This window comes from Heterocephalus glaber, unplaced genomic scaffold (genome assembly GCF_053883595.1).
Source record: "Heterocephalus glaber isolate CG9 unplaced genomic scaffold, H.glaber_assembly_v1.0 deba00001428, whole genome shotgun sequence".
NCBI lineage: Eukaryota > Metazoa > Chordata > Mammalia > Rodentia > Bathyergidae > Heterocephalus > Heterocephalus glaber.
Window position 1 is genome coordinate 10,447,204 of NW_028258293.1, and position 17,813 is coordinate 10,465,016.

The window sequence follows — 17,813 nt, forward strand, 5'->3', positions numbered from 1 at the left end:
TGCCATTTTAATATTCTACTGTAACCTTGCCTGCTATTTTCTGACAGTCCCACTATGTAGTTCAGACAAGCCTTGAACTCACTGTGTAGCCCAGGCTGGCCTCGCTCGAGGTGACTTCCTGCCTCAGCCTCCCACACGCTGAGATTACAGGTGCACACCACCACAGCCAGCTCTTTCTTGTTTTCGTATTAGGGTGGCAATTACTACCTGATGACTGTCAAACTTATCAAATGTGGGTGCCATGCGATCTTCAGGAGGAGCCCTCGAGTGCACAATGACATGACATCGTCCCCTGACACTTACTGAGCACTGCGGTGTGCGGGCACTGACCTAAGCAGGTGGGATGGAGCAACACGGACCAGCACATTCACGGAAGGGTCACGCCACAGTAGTGAGGCTCAGGGTTGCAGCCCCGCACTGCGCCCCGAGCTGCTCAGCACCACGCTAAGCCGCCCGGTCTGCGCTGTCCCGACGAGGAACCAGTGGCTGCTGCTGCGCATGCCCGCCGCTCCTGTCAGACGGTCTCACACACATCCCATCTCATCTCACAAAAGGCCTTAATTATGTGGAACTATTTTTCATTCTGATCCAAACCGAATCAATGATTGCAAACGACACAATCTGTAGAGTGATGCAAGTATATTGGATGTTTAACTTTTGCACATAATCTAGTTTGAAAAAAGTAATATATTAGTAAATAAGTATACATTTATCCCATTCTTTAAAAATCTGTATGAAACACAGGATAAATACATTAAAATTAGGTTCCTGGGCAGTACTAGAGGTCTGTGGCTAAAGAGTATTCAGAGAGGGATCTACAAAATGGGAACTGCAGGTGTAAAGGACAGGAGAAGGCTGATGCCTGCTTTCAGTCCCTTATCTGTCACTCTAAGCTGTAACATCTTGGTATTCCAGCAATACAACTACAAACTATCCCTCCTGAGAGGAAATTCGCAGTAAAACCTACTTCCTGTTACTAGTTTAACAAAAACATTTAAAAACTAATCAATTATTACTGTTTAATACTTACAGTTAAGAAACTTACTAAGGACAAGAAGACTATCACTGCTCCGAGTGTAGGCCAAGTACACGATTTTCGAGACAGCTAAACTCAGCAGAGGGCTGCGGCTGGTGAACCCCAGCTGCACAGCCACCTGGAAACGCTACTGCGGACTGCGAGGATCAGTTAGGCTGTCTGCACCTGCAGGGCAGCCGTCGCCTCCTGTGCTCCTTACTGAGGACACTCAGCACAGGGCCCTCCGCCCAGGGGCTCCAGGAAAACCTGCTCCCCTCCCACCCCACTAGTGCTGCAAGCAGCTGTGCTGGCACAGCTTTCTCACTGGAGACCGTAAGTCTGTGTGGAACTGTTCACGGTGAGGGTCACGATGAGAGAACGAGGATCTTTCTTATTCTTGTGAACTGTGACTTTCCCCTTTAAAGAGTCACCTGTAAAGGAAAGACAAAACATGTTTTTCGAATTCAAGGAATGTGGTCTAGCAAAGAAGCGAATGATACCAGCAGCTGAAGTTACAGGCACGCGGCAGCACAGCCAGCCTAGACTCCAGTTCTTTTGGTGTGGCCAGTGGAGATTGAAGCCAAGGCCTCTGGACCCAGCGAGCTGCATTCCCAGCTCTTAAGTTTCCATGTTGAGACAGGGTCCTGCTAAATCTCCAGCTGCTGAGGCAGAAGGTCAAAAGTCAGAGCTGAGGCCTCTGCCTGGGGCTCTGACTTGTGACCGCTCTTCCTCAGCCTCCCAGCGTGCTGGAATTGCAGGATGAGCCACCACACCCAGCTCAGACTTCAGTGTCAGAGCAGTTTTCCGTTTCCTTCGTTTCTGAGCAAATTAAGAACCGCGGACCACAGTTACCACATCCTTCAGAGACCGAGCGAGGTAACAGTGAGAAGAGCAGTTTTGTTAACATGTCTGAATGTGAGTGCGATGGGGGTCCCGGGCACACAGCAAACAAGACCCCACTTTGGGCCCATGGTCACAGGTGGAGACAGGGAGCTGCAGCAACGAGGACCTAACACTGCGGCTAAGGTGCGCGGGTGGGGAGGGGCACAGGGAAGGCTGGAGGGCAGCAAGAGCCACAGCTTCATGAGCAGCACTGAGCCAACCAAGGGAGCTCCCGTCACGTCGGGAGGTTGAAGCAGTGTCCACAGTGGCGTTTGAGGGAGAGAAAGCAGTACAGAGAGCATCTAGGGAACGGCATTTTAAGGAACTGAAATTTTCAGCTGGGAGAACTTTAAAAAAATTGTTTTATTGTGGCACATAACAAGGTGGCTGGCCTTTAATATACGGACACAGGACACAGGAAACAACTTACAAAGGTAAAGTGATGAGGACAAAAATGTATCTGCTGAAATGTGAAGGCTGATTTCCTAAAAATTTATTCTGCTCTGTTTTATTCCAAAATGGAATTCATGTGTTTCTCCAATTGTAAATACTTCTCATTTAATTGTTTCATTTATCTGCAAAGTGCTAGTTAAAAATAAAACAGACTATGCAGTTGTGCTTGGTCACCACTCCTTCCTTTAATAACGTAAGGCCGTACTGACAGATTCAGGACTGGCTTCACAATGGGGACGGACAGAGACTCAGGTGAAATGACGAAGGTCTCTGAAAACTATTCAGGTCCTGAGTCAACTCGGTATCTCATTTAAAAACTGCAAATCCCCATTCCTTCAGGGACAATGAATCTGTTCTTATTCCAGTACAGTAGTGAAATAATAAAAAGTAAAACACAAAAAAAGCACCCAACGGTTTTCAGAATACAATGATGCTGTTTCTGATGTATTCTATGCATCTTTGCCAAAGAGGTAAGACATAATTTAATGTAAGATTAAGGAATTAAAAGTAACAGAAGAAACCCAAAGCATATTCCATTCAGCAAAATATACAACTTTACAGAGCTCAGGTTAATTGCTACGTAATAATACTTTACACTCATATTTATTCAGCACTTTTTTGTGTTAGGTCCCATCCTCGGGCCTCTGCAGGATTCATCTCACATAATGACTATGAAATACCATCGGCAGGTGCATGTCTTTCCCTTCCCTTATGCCTGCGCTTGGAGGGCAGGTAGTTTGCCCCAGGGCCGCGGCCAGGCAGTGGTGCTGGATGCCGAAGGCTGCGCTCTGCAGCTGGTTTCCAGTCCCCCTCTGACACACGACGACCACAGCTTTAAACGCCCTGTATTGCGTATGAAGCGTCCCAAATTCTTCTACCCTGTGACTTTTGGTACAGATATTTAGACATTAGTTCACATACATATTGTTTCATACTTATTCTATAACATCTTCAGTAAATTATACATACTTTCTTAAAATGTTAAGGCACTAACCTGGGGGAAGACATAAAAAGTCAGTATCATCAACAAATCTAATAAAATTTTCAACTTCGAATAAGCGGGTAGTATCTTCTTGCTTTTGTTTTTAAACCAACTTTTGTTTTTGAGACACGGTCTCGCAAGGTAGTGCAGGCTGACCCAAACTCACTATGTAGCCCAGGCTGGCCTCAAACTCATGGTGATCCTCCTGCCTCAGCCTCCCAAGCTGGGATTACAGGTGTGCACCACCACACCCGGCTTTAACTAACATTTAAAACCTGTATTTATACCAACAAACTCACCCTGAACTTACCATCTAATCAATACCAAAACTAGGCGGGAGTGGTACTTAATTTGCTACTGTTTTTATAAGAATGTGACAGAGAATAGCAACTTGGATATTAGGGTTAAGTTACCGTTAGTTACTGAATTATCAGCAGCGAAATCACCAGCTGTTTGTTTTTACAATTTAGTGGCTTGTTAGTGTCTTACTTATAAGCAGGGTATTTTAGTGTAAATGACTTAATTTATACAGCAGTTCGTATGTATATGGCAGATGATGTATAAGTGAGATTTAAAAACAAGAAAGCAACCTCCATAGACCCACACGGCGCCCACGACCTTCTCATAGCACTGACACATCCCTCTCTCCGCCAACCGCCAAGGGTAGCCACAGTTCAGACTGTTGTTCCACTGCCTATTCAGAATAGTTTCATTCCATGTAGATTTATCCCTAAAATGTACATCATACTTAGTTTAACAATATACTGCTTAGTTTTTATATGCTTTAAAAGTTAAAAAATACGCGGAAGTAACTAAAATGTATAATCGATATTGGGAAATGGGAAGAAAGTGTTCAAATGGGAAGGGGAACAAGGGAGGAGGGAGAAAGGAAGGAAGAGAAAAGTGAAAAAAGAAGAAAAATGGAAGCAAAGCTTCTGTACATAGGCGGGGGGTTGAGAGTCTCGAGGGGAACGGGAAAAGAGGTGAGAGCACCGAGTACAGGTGCAAATTTCCTATGATGAGCGTTATCATTATATATGCCTCAAATGTACCAATAAGTGTTTTGCTATTAAAAAATACTAATTTTTTATCTTCTGTGGCATACTTGTTATTTCAATGTTTGTGAGATAAACCTGAGGCAAGTAGCTACCGTTCACTGATGTTTGTTTCAGTGTAGTATTAAACTGTGTAACAAGAGACTGATATTTATCCATTCTCCTCTTCAGTTTCTGGTTTCTTTTAATATAAGTGATCCATGTAGCAAGGTTTTGGTCAGTGATGGATGCACACATGATGGCATATACGGTATCATCCAGGCTAGGGGTGCAGGAAGTTTGTGAAGGGCACTCTACGATGTTTGGCCAATGGCAAAACTGCCCAACGGCATGCTTCCTAGAAGCATGCTGAGTGACCCATGACTATCTCTTGGCCTTGATACCACGAGAGCTTCTCTAGGATGTAAAACACTGGACTGTAGGGCCTACAGATACTCAAATTACCATGTAATGACCACAAATCCTTTAGTAAATGTTAGCATTAATTCATAAAAGGTCTCTTATTAACAAGAATAGAGTAACTTCCTTAGAGAATATCAAATTCTGAAAGCAAACATGATAAAAAGCAAAAATAGTAGCATTTCAAGTAAAACATAGCAACCAGACCACTGTCACTATACTACTTTAGTTTTGGATGCATCATCCAGAGCAATATGACAAGAAACAGAAATAAAAATAGGGATAAAATGTTAGGGAGGGGGGAAGAAATTAATTGCAGATAACATTTTCAATGAGAGTCTATAAATCTACACTGCCCCCTTTGAATGTTGGCTAAATAGTAGTCTGTGCAGTGCAAGGGGAAATTATGGTTCTGAGTAAAAACTAACTTTTAAGAATTAATTAGCCATGTAATCCCACAGCTCACAAGTGTTTGGGAGATGTATGAATTCCATGTAGCCTGAGCAGGAGATTGGTGAACAACTGTTGGTTGTTTGAGTTCACAACAGATAAGCTTTTATTTTAGCATTAAAAGTAAACTTTTTTTTGGTCCTGGGGATCGAACTCAGAACCTTGTGTTTGTGAGGCAGGCAGCAGAACCACTGAGCTAAATCCCCGGCTTAAGAGTAAAGGTTACTCTAGCTGGGGATTTAGCTCAGTGGTGCTGCACCTGCCTTGCAAGTGCAAGGTCCTGAGTTCAATCCCTGGTACACACACACACACACACACACACACACACACACACACACACACACAAAGTAAAGGCTACTCTAGCTTCCCTAACAAAGTTTTAAAATAATCTTTGTAAAGATTAAAGTGATCTCCAAGACACTTACCATCCTGCCAAAAGAAATTCCAAAAGTTTTATTTTTCTTCCCAGAATTTTAAAAGTAAAATAAAATGCCCAGCATTCAACAAAACACAATTTATAATGTCTGATAGCCAACTAAGAATTACTACATGTGTTAAAAAGCAGAAATCTGAGATCTGTAAGCAGGAGAACTCAGCTAATATAAACAGGTTGAGAGAAAACATGTTCATAACCAGAGAAATAGATAAGAAAGAGGAAAATCAAACAACTTCTAGAGCTGAAGAGCATCTGAAACAAAACTGACTGGAAAGACTCAATAGGTTAGACACTGTAGATGAAGGGGAATCAGCGGGTTTGAAGAAACAGTGATTAGAAACCGTCCAAGGTGGAGCACAGGGGCGCGAGACCCCCCTTCTTCCCACGAATTAACAGAGACACAGATGCAGCCACCACTGGACCATTTCCTACAGTTTAACCTGTGTCTAACTGGGAAACTCAGAGGAGCACAAGGAAAAAATACACCACGCAAAAATATGCCAAATTTCATAAAACTGTACACTCACAGATCTAAAAGTGCAACCAACTTTAAGCAAAATAAATACTTTGAAGTGATGAAAGAAAACCTATCAACTAGGAATTCAATATCTAGCAAGTATGTTTCCGAAATGAATGTAAAATAAAGGCTTTTTCAGAGAAGCAAAAACAGAAAAATCCTTCTCCAATAGCTCATTACTGTGAGAAATTTTTTTTTTTTTTGGTACCGGGGATCGAACCCAGGACCTTGTGTTTGTGAGGCAGGCTGCGGCAGCACCACTGAGCTAAATCCCCGGCTCGCTAACTTTTAACTTTTAAGGAAAAATACCAATTCTATATAAATCATAAAAACAGAGGAGGTATACTCCCGAACTCATCTTCTGAGTGCAGCATTATATTGACATCAAAACAAAATAAATTCCTTAGAAGCAAACTACAGGCGAACACCCCCATGAACACAGATGCAAAAGTCTACTGAGCAAAAGGGACATCGTGAGTGTCCTGGATATGTAGAAAAAGCATATGATAAAAGTCACTGGTGGCGGTGACTCTCAGCCAGTCAGCGATAGAAGGTACCTTCCTCAGTGTGGCACAGGAAGTCTGTGAAAAAGCCCAGAAACATCACTGGGCTTCATGTTATGGGCTCAAGGCTGCCTCCTGTGGCTGGCACTGGGGCAAGGACGGTCTCTCTGATCACTTCAAATCGGTGTTCTGCTAAATGTGCTGGTCAAGAAATTAAGACATGGGAGCATGTGGGGGGTACTTACTGGAAAAATTCAATCCTCATGGCACCATCTTACCGTCTTATGTACAGAAAATTCAAAAGGAATACGCAAAACTAATAGAACTGTAAGGTTTAGCAAAGTCCAAACAAAATGTAATTATATTTCTATATACAAGCAATAAGAATTACAAACTTCAAAAATCACAACAGCATATACAACTGTTTTAACACAGCATCCAATTCTTGACATAAATGTTATGTGCAAGAATTATTCTCATGAAACCATGAAATTCTAAAGATGTTAAAAATTAATTGGAAAACGCATTATAAAATGACTCAATATTGTAAAAATGTCAATTCTCCCCAAACTAATCTACAGGTTCAACACAATCCCAATAAAAATCTTAGCAGGCATTTTTTGAGGTTACATCAACAAATTGACTTTAAATTCAGAGTAAATGTGAAGGAACTACAACAGCCAAGGTAAGTTTTAAATATAATTAGGTAGGGGCTAGGGATTTAGCTCAGTGGTTCCGCTGCCTGCCGAGAAATCCCAAGGTCCTGAGTTTGATCCCCGGCACCAAAAAAAAAGTAGGTATTATGGCTTGTATCTAGATGTTCCCCAAAGCTTCAAGCAATCATTGGTGAGACTTTTTGGAGGTGGCTGATCTAGAATATGTGATTCTAGGATCAAGGATGTGATACGGGACTGATTCATGGTGCAGGCAGCCTGGATAATATGTAAGAGACAGAAAGAGGGCTGCTGTTGTCATCGCTTGCTGCTTGCTTCCTTCTGCCTGCCATGAACTGTTTTTCCTCTGCAATGCCTCTCTGCCAAGCCACCCTACCTTGGAGCCAGCCAACTATGGACTGAAACCCCTACAAACTGTAAGCCAAATAAACCTTTCCTCCTTTAACTTTGGGAATTGGGTATTTTGTCTCAGCAACAAGAAAAGTAACTAAGACAGTAGGCTCACATCATTTTATAAAGATAGTGTCTTACTGGTATGAGGACAAATTTACAAATCAAAGGAACAAGAGTTCAGAAATAACCCTATACACATACTACTACGGTTCATTAATTTTTGAAAGGAGCCAAGGTAATTAAATGGAAAAAGATAGGTTTTTTTTTCAAGAAATGACGATGGAATAAATGAATATACATTTGGGAAAAGATGAGTCATTAATTCTTAAAAGTAACATGAAATAAATTCCAGACCTAAATGTAGAAAGCAAAACTAAGAAACATAAAATCTTTGTGATGCTGGAGCAGGCAAATGTTTTAAAATGAGTACATCAAAGCAAAACCTTTAAACTATTTTGTTTCATCAAAACTGTATAAATGTCTGTTCTTTAGAAAGTGTTAAGAAAATGAAAAGATCTGCCAGGAATTGGGATAAAAACACACACACACATATATATAAACTTTCAGCCATATATATATAAATTCTTACAAATCAGTAAGATAGCAAATAGTCCACTTAAAATTGAGCAAATTCTTTTTACAGAAATCTCAGAAAAGATATACAAATGGCCAAAAAACACATGGAGAGATGGTGAACATCATTAGTTATTAGGAAAATGCAAACTGAAGGTACAGATATAGGTACATATCCAAAAGAACAGCTTAAACTAAAATAACCTTCAGGTTGTAGAGCAAATAAATGCACAATTGTAGTAGGAATATTAACAGCAACACTTTGAAAACATCTGCAGGCTCTCATTAAATATATTCCATAAGATCAAATCTTTCCATTTCTACGCACCTATCCAAGAGAAATGCAAACCAGTTCTGCACAAAGACTGAACGTTTCCAGCAATCTTATTCATAATGGCCCTAACTGAAAACAATTTCAAGAGTAGCAGTAGGTCAATCCTGTGTAAGATCTGGTACGTCCACATGAAGGAATGCTACTCACTAATAAAAAGGAGCAAACTAATGATACACTGACGAATCTCAAAAAAAAAAGGCTACTAGCAAAAAAAGCTAAGCACATTCTGAGTAATTTGACTGATTGAAAAAATAAATCAGTATATATTATACAGATTTACAGAAACAAATCAGTATATACGATGCTAACATATAAGGGCAGAGAGCCCATCAGTGGGTGTCTTGAGCTAGGGATCGACCATACAGAAGAGGTGAGGAGGAAACTTTTTGGAATGATGGACTTGTGGAGATACACACATTTATTAAAACTTGTTAAACTATAAAATTAAAATGTATAAATTTTTATTAGGTATAAATTATAGCACAATATAGTTACTTTTAAAATGTGATGTCTTTAATCTGGGCATGATGACACTTAAAATCCCAGCACTCTGAGAGGCTAAGGCAGGAGGTTTGCAAGTTCAAGCCCGGCCTGGGCAACTTCATGAATTAGTGAGACCATTCAAAGAATTAAAAAAAAAAAGGACTAGGAAAGTAGCTCAGTGTGAAGTTTCTGAGTTCAATCCTCAGTACCCAGTACCATTAACCACTCTCCCCCCTGCCCCCCATTAAACTAAATAAAAGAAACATAGCAGAGAACTCATTATGGAGATTTAGCAAACCATAAAATGGGGTATTTTAAATGACTGAGGAAAAGATTCCATAAAATTGTGTAAATCTAGTATATTAATACAATCCTTTTAGTATGAAACCAAATTTAGATACCAAAAAAAGGTGTGATACATTTAACTTATAAAATGAAAGTAGAGATTGTGAAATAAGAAAATGTTCAAATGGGAACGTGAACTATAGAGGGGGGAAGAGGAAGGAAGGAAGGGAAAAAGGAAAAAACAAAGTTTTTGTAAGTAAGGAGGGGAAGAGAGGTTGAAGGGAGGGGACGGGAGGGGATGGGAATGGGGAAAAAAAGAAGAGTCAAGATGTATGATGTACAGGTGCAAATTCCCAATGATGAATGTGATTGTTATGTATATCTAAAATGTATCAATAAACCTAATTTTTAAAAAATGAAAATTTTATAGAGCAAGATAGTTTTATAAAATAGTGTTACTTTCACTTTTCAGAGTAATGAAGACTTTTTAAACCTGAAGTTTGAATCAGTTCCTTGAGATGTATTATTAGAAGTGGAATTTCTTCATAAAAAGCATAAAATATATTCTACTTTTTACATTCCTGCCATCTTCAACATTTTGTTATTAGAAACCAACCAACCAAACAAAAAGAGTTAAAGAAAATGAAACATCTTTGTTATCTAAACAAAAACCAGGTGTACTTACTCTGATTTGGATTTCAGTGATTACTAAGGGTGATTGATGGTATTTCAAATGTTGAACCAATCTAACATGTTTGGTGCACCTAAGTGATTTCCTTGCTAATGTGTATGGGGTATTGCTGCAAATGTTTCTTTTAATGCATTTGCTCTAACGACTACTTTTCTTTCATGAGGTTGCATTTAGAGTGTTAAAAAAACCCCAACTAAGTGGGTTTATGCTCTATTCAATCCTTAGAAAAAGGGTGAAAATGGAAATATTCCATGGTGCTTCCAAAGCAGGTTATCAAAGTCATTTCAAGTCCAAAGGATATACCTATAAGAGTTCTATGTATTCCTTTTTAGAAATAAAGCCCAAGTCAACATGAATTAGTAATGGATATTTCTTTTCTACTTCGTTTTTTTGCAGACCTGGGGATTGAAAGCAGGATCTTGCACATGCTAGCTCTATCACTGAGCTACACACCCAACCCTAGTAATGAGTATTTCTGTAAAATTTTTAAAGAAGAAAAAAAATTTAAGCATCAGTATGAAACAAAATGGACTTATGTTAAAAAAATTAAAATTGTATGAATTGCCTTATAAAAAGATGATACTGTTATTTTCATGCCTAAAATGCAATATAAATAAAGGCTTTTTTACAATATTAATTTCAAAGATTAGGTACACACACTTAATTAAGTTAATTAAATGGCAGGAGAGGTCACAGCAATAAATACATAATTCACACTGCTGAACTGTTTCGACTGTTGAGGGCTACCTGAAGTGCCAAGGCAATGGTGTAACAGCAGAAAAGATCAGAGTAATTAATCAGTGTCAAACAGACAGAAAATGACGGATGTTGTTAAGTGTGTGCATTGTGATGAGAGCTGCAAAGGATACTCTATGGAACTGAGCTGTAGTATCTTGTTTTTTATCACCGGTACACAGAGATCAGTATACCTCAGAGTAGATGCAGTTCAATCATGAACAAAATTGATTTCATTTCCATTCTGTTAGAATGTGTTTTTAAAATTAATTTCTTCCAGAGCACTGAAATTTCATTTCCCCAGAAGGGGAAAGGAAAAATATAACAAATCATTTTTATCACTACTAAGCCTTAGAGTTTAAAAATGAAAAGAAAGAACCTTAATGCTCTAATATACAAAAGCTTACTATATAAAGAGAAGTAAATAACCTGATCTTAATCATATTTTCAAAGCCAAACCACATGAAATAGATTGGACTTTTAAGGTTAAAAACTACTATATATGCTTGTAAAATAAAATTGAACATTATTTTTAAAGGAAAAGAAATGCCCTAAATTGAAGAAAGTGTTCTCTCTTTTAAACCAATGGATTCTGGGAGGCAGGTACTTCAGTCCCACACATTGGAAATGACTCAAGTGTTGTGAGCACTTTATTTGGAACTATTTTTAGAAGTAGGTTTTAAATAAACATGAGCCCTCCCCCTCAAACTAAACTCGTTATAGTTCCATTTTACTCTAGCCAAATGCACTGTTGATGATTTATTTAAGCAAATTCCTTCTTAGTCTGAGAGTTGAGTGTAGTGGCATGCCTGTAATCCCAGCACTCGGAGGCTACGGCAGGAGGATGGCCTCACAAAATTACTTTTCTTCCTTTGAGAAGAGACTGTATGGAACTGAGGTGCTATGGATTCTTTCAGTTACAGGGAGAATTTGCCAGCCAGTGAAACAATATGTGTGGAGATTTAGTCTGTGGAAGGTAAGAGGCTGGCCACCTGGAACCCAGCCACACCACTCGTTTAGCTACTGTCCTTCCAGGGTGAAGGCCTCACTGCTACCAGGTACTGCTGCCTCCACTGCACAACTGGTTGGGAACCTGGGCATGAGAAAAGGAGAAAGATAATAGATAACTAGGTTTCCCCTACTCTCTCTGCATCTGGGACCCTGGACCATTCCTCAACCTAGAATGAAGGGCTTATCCTACAGCTTCCGGTCTGCAGTGATGCACCTTTCTGGATTTCAGGCTGTATGAGATCCAGGCCGGGGGGGGGGGGGCGGGGGGGGCGCTGCCAGAGGAAAACAAAGCACAAACCGACAACCAGTTTACAGGTACTCTGCATTCTTATGTTTTCCTCCAGATCATCTGCTATTATGTACTTTTTCAGGAATCTCAATTAGAGGCTCTGTGCATTCTGGTTTTTACAGCTGCATTCTGTGGAAGAGATAGGATGGAATATGGAATGTGCTTAACTCATCTTTCCTGGAACTGGAAATACAGTGACTGTATAAAGTGTATTTCCCATAAACAGTATTCAGTTAGTTCTTGCTTTTATTTGGTCTATCTCTGCCTTTCCATTGGCATGTTTAGACCATTCACACTGAATGTAAATAGCAACTAAGTGCATTATCTTTCCACTCGTATCCATCTGTTTGTGCCTTTTTTCCTGTCTTCTGAGCTGATTAATATCTAGAATTCCACTTTAGCCCTACTTATAGCTTACTAGCTGAATTTGGTAGTTTGGTCTAAAATTTGTTAGCTCTTATTTTAGGATGGACAGTGTAATTTATTGAAGTTTGCCTTCAAACATCAGATCACTTCATGTATAGCACAAGAAAACACGTTTTCTTGTTAATTTTGTTTTATCATTGCCAAAACATTTTGCTGCTCCTTATTTTGAAACCCATAAAATTTTGTTTTTTACTTCTCCATGCTTTGAAATCCACAATACAGCATTTTTGCTTCAGTGAATTATCCTTTAAGAAACTAAATAATGAGAATATAAAGCCTCCTCTGTGTACTCACACAACTACCAGTTTTGTCATTTTACATTGCTTTACTTAGATCCCAGTTTCTGCTTCGGGAAATTTCCACCTGAGGAACCTATTTACATATACCTTGTACTACCCATCTGTTCAGTCTTTTTCTTCTGAAAAAGTCTATATAATTCTCCTTGATGGAGAACCCAGGCTGGCAGTCTCTTCCAGCACTTTGAAAATGTCATGTGATTATCAGCTGACTTAAGAAGCTTATGCTAAATAAGGTAGGTGGTACTAGAAGGCAACATTAGAGTCACACACTTGCTTCACAGTATCCAAGAAAATTGAAGGGCAAAGTAAGAACCAATTATGCTAAGGATTATTAGGCAAAGAATAGTTGCGAATTCAAAATTTGACCAGTCATCAAACAATACTGTGTTGACATTAGGTCCGAGAGAATTTTAAGGGTCATCAACCTTAAACATTACCTTAAATTTCCCCCAAGTTTAAACCATGAATGGACTAGCACTCTATGCTACCAGCAGTAGACAGCAAAGATCACAGTGAAGGAGCACTTCCATTTCCAAATGTCAATGCAAACGTTGGAAGCAGACCAGACTAAAAGCAAAGACAGAAATGAGGGTTTATCCCTGCAACGCCTAGTGTTCCATTTTTGAAACGTTCATAACAATGGAACATAATAAATTTCTCTTTAAATTCTTGTTTCTTGAATTTTTCTAGGTAACATATATGAATTTCAAGGCAAAAATTCCAAAACTTGTAATCTTTGGCATAAATGGGTTAGAAGGGCTTCATTTGTGTTTGCCTCATTTCAGTTTTGCTATGCTCAAGTCTTCTGGAGACAGAGGAAATGACACCATTAGGCTTTTATTTCCCATTAGGCTTTTATTTCCACTGCGACCTCAGGGTGAGAAAATGACAACAAGGGGCAGCTTTTTTCTAAGGGTGTTTCTTTGCATCTATTTTTTTTTTTTTGGTACCAGGGATCGAACTCAGGACCTTGCGCTTGTGAGGCAGGCAGCAGCACTGAGCCAAATCCCCGGCCCTTCTTTGCAACTATTAATTCAATTTATGCATCGACAGTGAAATCAAAGCCACCTCAGAATTTTATGAAACAGATTAAGAGAATGACCACCTGAGCTTTAAAAGAAATAGTTCAGCAGAGATGAGACTGAACACCCTTCGTCATCTGCCCAGATCATATTTCAGCTTTCCCCAGAGCCAACCTCTATGTGAATCTAGTGGTTATCATTTTTAAGTGTTGCTCAACTTTTTCTAAATTCATGTATGTACAGTTTTTATATTTTAAAACATCATATAAAATGATACACTGTAGAAGTCACTGTGTAATTTTTTTGTCCGGTTTGCTTCTGAAGTTTACTTATTTATTTTGTAGTGCTGGAGACCATCAGTGTTGTGTGGTTTTTTTTGGTACCAGACCTCAAACGGGACCTCGTGCTTGCGAAGCAGGTGGCGGAACCACTGAGCTAAATCCCTGGCCCCAATGTTGTTTTTGATAGGCACATACAACGTGTAACTTATCTGCCCTAGAGATTTTATTCTACTTAGCCACCATATTTACCCATCTTCTGACAGACATTCAGGTTGCTTCCATCCAACCTTTCACTTCTACAAATTTCTACAAAGATTTTTATACACAAGTTGTGAGAGAGACTGTTCAGAGTACGTACGGGCCTAGAAAAAAATTTTCTGGGTTGTAGGAATACATTTAGACTTACTGTGATGATATGCAACTGTTTTCTTAAGTTATATCAAATAAAACTACGAGTGAAAGAGTATGAAAGTTTCATCTGGCTAAAATATTGCAGCATTTTGCATTGGTAAGCTTTATGTACTTGTCTCCCTCCCACAGCTGATGGATGAGAAAGTGTCTCATAGTTCTAGTTACTTAGTTTTTCCCCAATTCAGTAGTGATATGTGCTATCTGTTCACGGAGACTTGTACATTCCCCATGTCTATCCTCCAGGAGGCTGTTATGTAATAAAGGTGCAAACAATTCCACGGTCACTGTGATGTTTGGAGCTGCGTATGTAGGTGAGAACTAAGGTATTAAGAATACAAGTGAACAACCAATGAAGTTAAACCAAAGGACTGTCAGATCTGATCAGCTCTTGCACCCTGGGTAATACGTGAACAGGTGCACGGGGTAGTAGAGGGGATTCTAGACAAAGCTATTTTGAATACAGCAAATACTGACTGATACTCTCTTTAATTTATAATTCTGTTGTGATATTCCTCTTCACTCAGGAAATAAAAACACTTTCTTTTAGTTTTATTTGCATCTTATTAGATAATAGTTAATATATTATTATTAATATAATACTATAAATGTAATACTGTACTGTAATAATGTAAAAAATTTTTCATAATTATTTTATGAGCTATGTAATCTCTATTTCAAGAAGCAGAGATTAAGGGCCGGGGATTTAGCTCAGTGGTTTCGCCACCTGCTACCCAAGTGCAAAGACCTGAGTTCGATCTCTGGCACCAAAAACAAAAAAAAAAGAAGCAGAGATTAAAAAAAATTTAAATGTCTTCAATTAAATGATATACCAACTAAAATTTATGGAGCTGGCAACCTCAAAAATATCTTACTTTAGCATCTGTTACATTGTTACAAATACAGGAAACATAAAATATGGCTGTAAAATGAATAGCTTGTTTATTTAGGAATCAGTAAAATATCTTCCCCCTTTTTTTCTCACCTGCTTTTACTGAAAATGGCTTTTCTAGTAGAAATACTGTTTGTTTCCAGTGTGTTTTGGTACTCTGGGGTCCCGTAGAGAACACGACCTGCATTGGTAAAGTTCAAAAGTATCTGATGAAAGTACAGGATTTTTAATATCACAGTACATTAATCTACTAAATCAAATACAAGCTCCAGTTGCTTACAACAGCAAAATGCTTATGGACCAAACACCTTGGGGCACAAAAATAGAATACAATGTACTCTGCATAATTAATTCTTATGAATAACTCATGATACTTACCCTCTTGTGGCAATTCTTCTCAAAATATATATCAAAGTAGCCAGCAATTGCCTGTATTTTTTTTAAAAAGGGGAATACAAATGATTATTAAACTGATATAATAATTATTTGATCTTTTAAAACATGGCAAATATATATCATTTCAAAGACCATATGCCTCTTAAACTTATAGCAGATCACTATTTTTCCCAAGAAAGATGTTACAAGTAAAAATGAATACATGTACCAACTCCCCACAAGGAATTGTAATCATTATGTAATGCAAGCACGTACTAATAAAAAAAGCTGAAGAAAAAGATGTTATAAGTAAAAATGAAGTAATCTAGTTTGGCTTTTCCCCACAGAAACAACAAATGATAAGGGTAATAGGCAAATCACATAATTGCTACACGTTTTATTAGAGAAATGATCAGGTTAGAGTACAAAAGGTGAGACCAGGAGAGAGAGGTCCAGCAGTCCCGAGAGCCCCAGACTCGGGGCTGAGAGGCTGACAGGGCCATAGGCCACCATGGGCTATGCAGCCCCAGCCAGGCCTCAGGCCATGCCCGCTACCGTAGGACTGCCCTCATCCCCAGAGACCAGCAGAAGCGCACTCGAGGCAGGTTCGGTCTAGGCTGCAGATGATAAACAAGGAAATACAAATGTGGCCTCAAGCAATATTTTGGGGATGGCTTAATGCACAGCAATAAACAATGGAAACAGATTCTTTTAGACAAAGCCAGTTTGTTAATATCTTCTGATTGAGTATGTCTCAACTTTAAAACATTAAGAATAGGGCCGGGGATTTAGGTCAGTGGTTTCGCTGCCTGCTACGCAAGCACAAGGACCTGAGTTCAATCCCTGGTACCAAAAGAAAACAAACAAACAAAAATAAAATATTAAGAATATATCTGTGATAGGAGCAATAGTAATAATGTAAAATTTTATTGATCTTGAATGGTTAATATGGATTGAGTCCAAAGAAAATTCAATATTTAAGCTTAAAGTTCATTATATTTAACCAAGAAAGAAATAAAATATTATTCATACCCCTGCCAAATAAAATTATAAACAAATGTGGTACTGAGCTATAGATAATCAAATGAAACCACGTAATCAGAATATATTTCTAAAACTTTTTTCAATTGGTTTTCTAATACTTAAGATAGATAACCCTCCATAGACTCATTCAATTATTTTCTTCAGTTTACTCCTGTATGCCTGTATTCCTTGTTCATCACTATATGCTTACTGCCCAGGGCAGTACCTGGCCCATAGTACAAAATAGGTATTTGCCGAATCAATGTGCTTATTATACATAATTCTATTATATAGTATTTAGCATTCTATATCATTGATTATAATTTATATTTTTATTTCCAAACCTCTCAACTAGCAAAACTTTATACAGAAAGTTCTTAAAGACTTTTAGCAAACTAAATTTTTCAATTTTTAGTCTCTAAATTATGACTAGCCTTACTATATGGTAGGATAATTTATTAAATTACTGTCCTTTATATATTAAGTAGCTACAAATTAGTAACAATACACCAAAAGACACGAGCAAAAATTAAAGCAAAAAATTTATAAAAGAAAAATCAAATGATTTATAAGTCTGTGAAAAAAGTATGACCTATTTAAGGGGGTTAAAAAAAAGCAAAATCACCAGATCCAATTCTCCCCTGGGGAGAGAAAGGGACTGGAGGCTGAGGTCATCGCTAGTGGCCAGCAACTGAATCAATCATGGCAACGCGGCAGAACCTTCATTAAAACCCCAAGAGTGAGGGCTTCGGGTTTCGGGCTGGTCAGTGTAACCCCCATGCCCAGGGAAGGTGCTCTCCGCCTTCATAAGCTGGTTCCTTCTGGACCTTACTCTCTCTGTTCCTTTCCATTTACAGCACTGATAATCTCCTCTGTAATGATAAAATGGTAAAATAATGTGTTGCTCTGGGTTCTGTGATCTATTAC

At 38.7% G+C, this 17,813-nt stretch overlaps 1 protein-coding gene across 2 annotated transcripts in view; it reads right to left on the minus strand.

Moving 5' to 3' along the window:
* Window positions 1–624: 624 nt before the first annotated feature.
* Prmt3 (protein arginine methyltransferase 3) overlaps window positions 625–17,813 on the minus strand; it is a 126,260-nt gene continuing 109,071 nt past the window's right edge. For both annotated transcript variants that reach the window (XM_087211547.1, XM_013074670.3), the window contains 3 exons: window positions 15,867–15,917; window positions 15,582–15,669; window positions 625–1,446 (listed from right to left, as the gene is read on the minus strand). In XM_087211547.1, coding sequence (XP_087067673.1) covers window positions 1,337–1,446; window positions 15,582–15,669; window positions 15,867–15,917 — 249 coding nt within the window. In that variant the 3' untranslated portion in view covers window positions 625–1,336. The remainder of the gene's footprint in view (window positions 1,447–15,581; window positions 15,670–15,866; window positions 15,918–17,813) is intronic.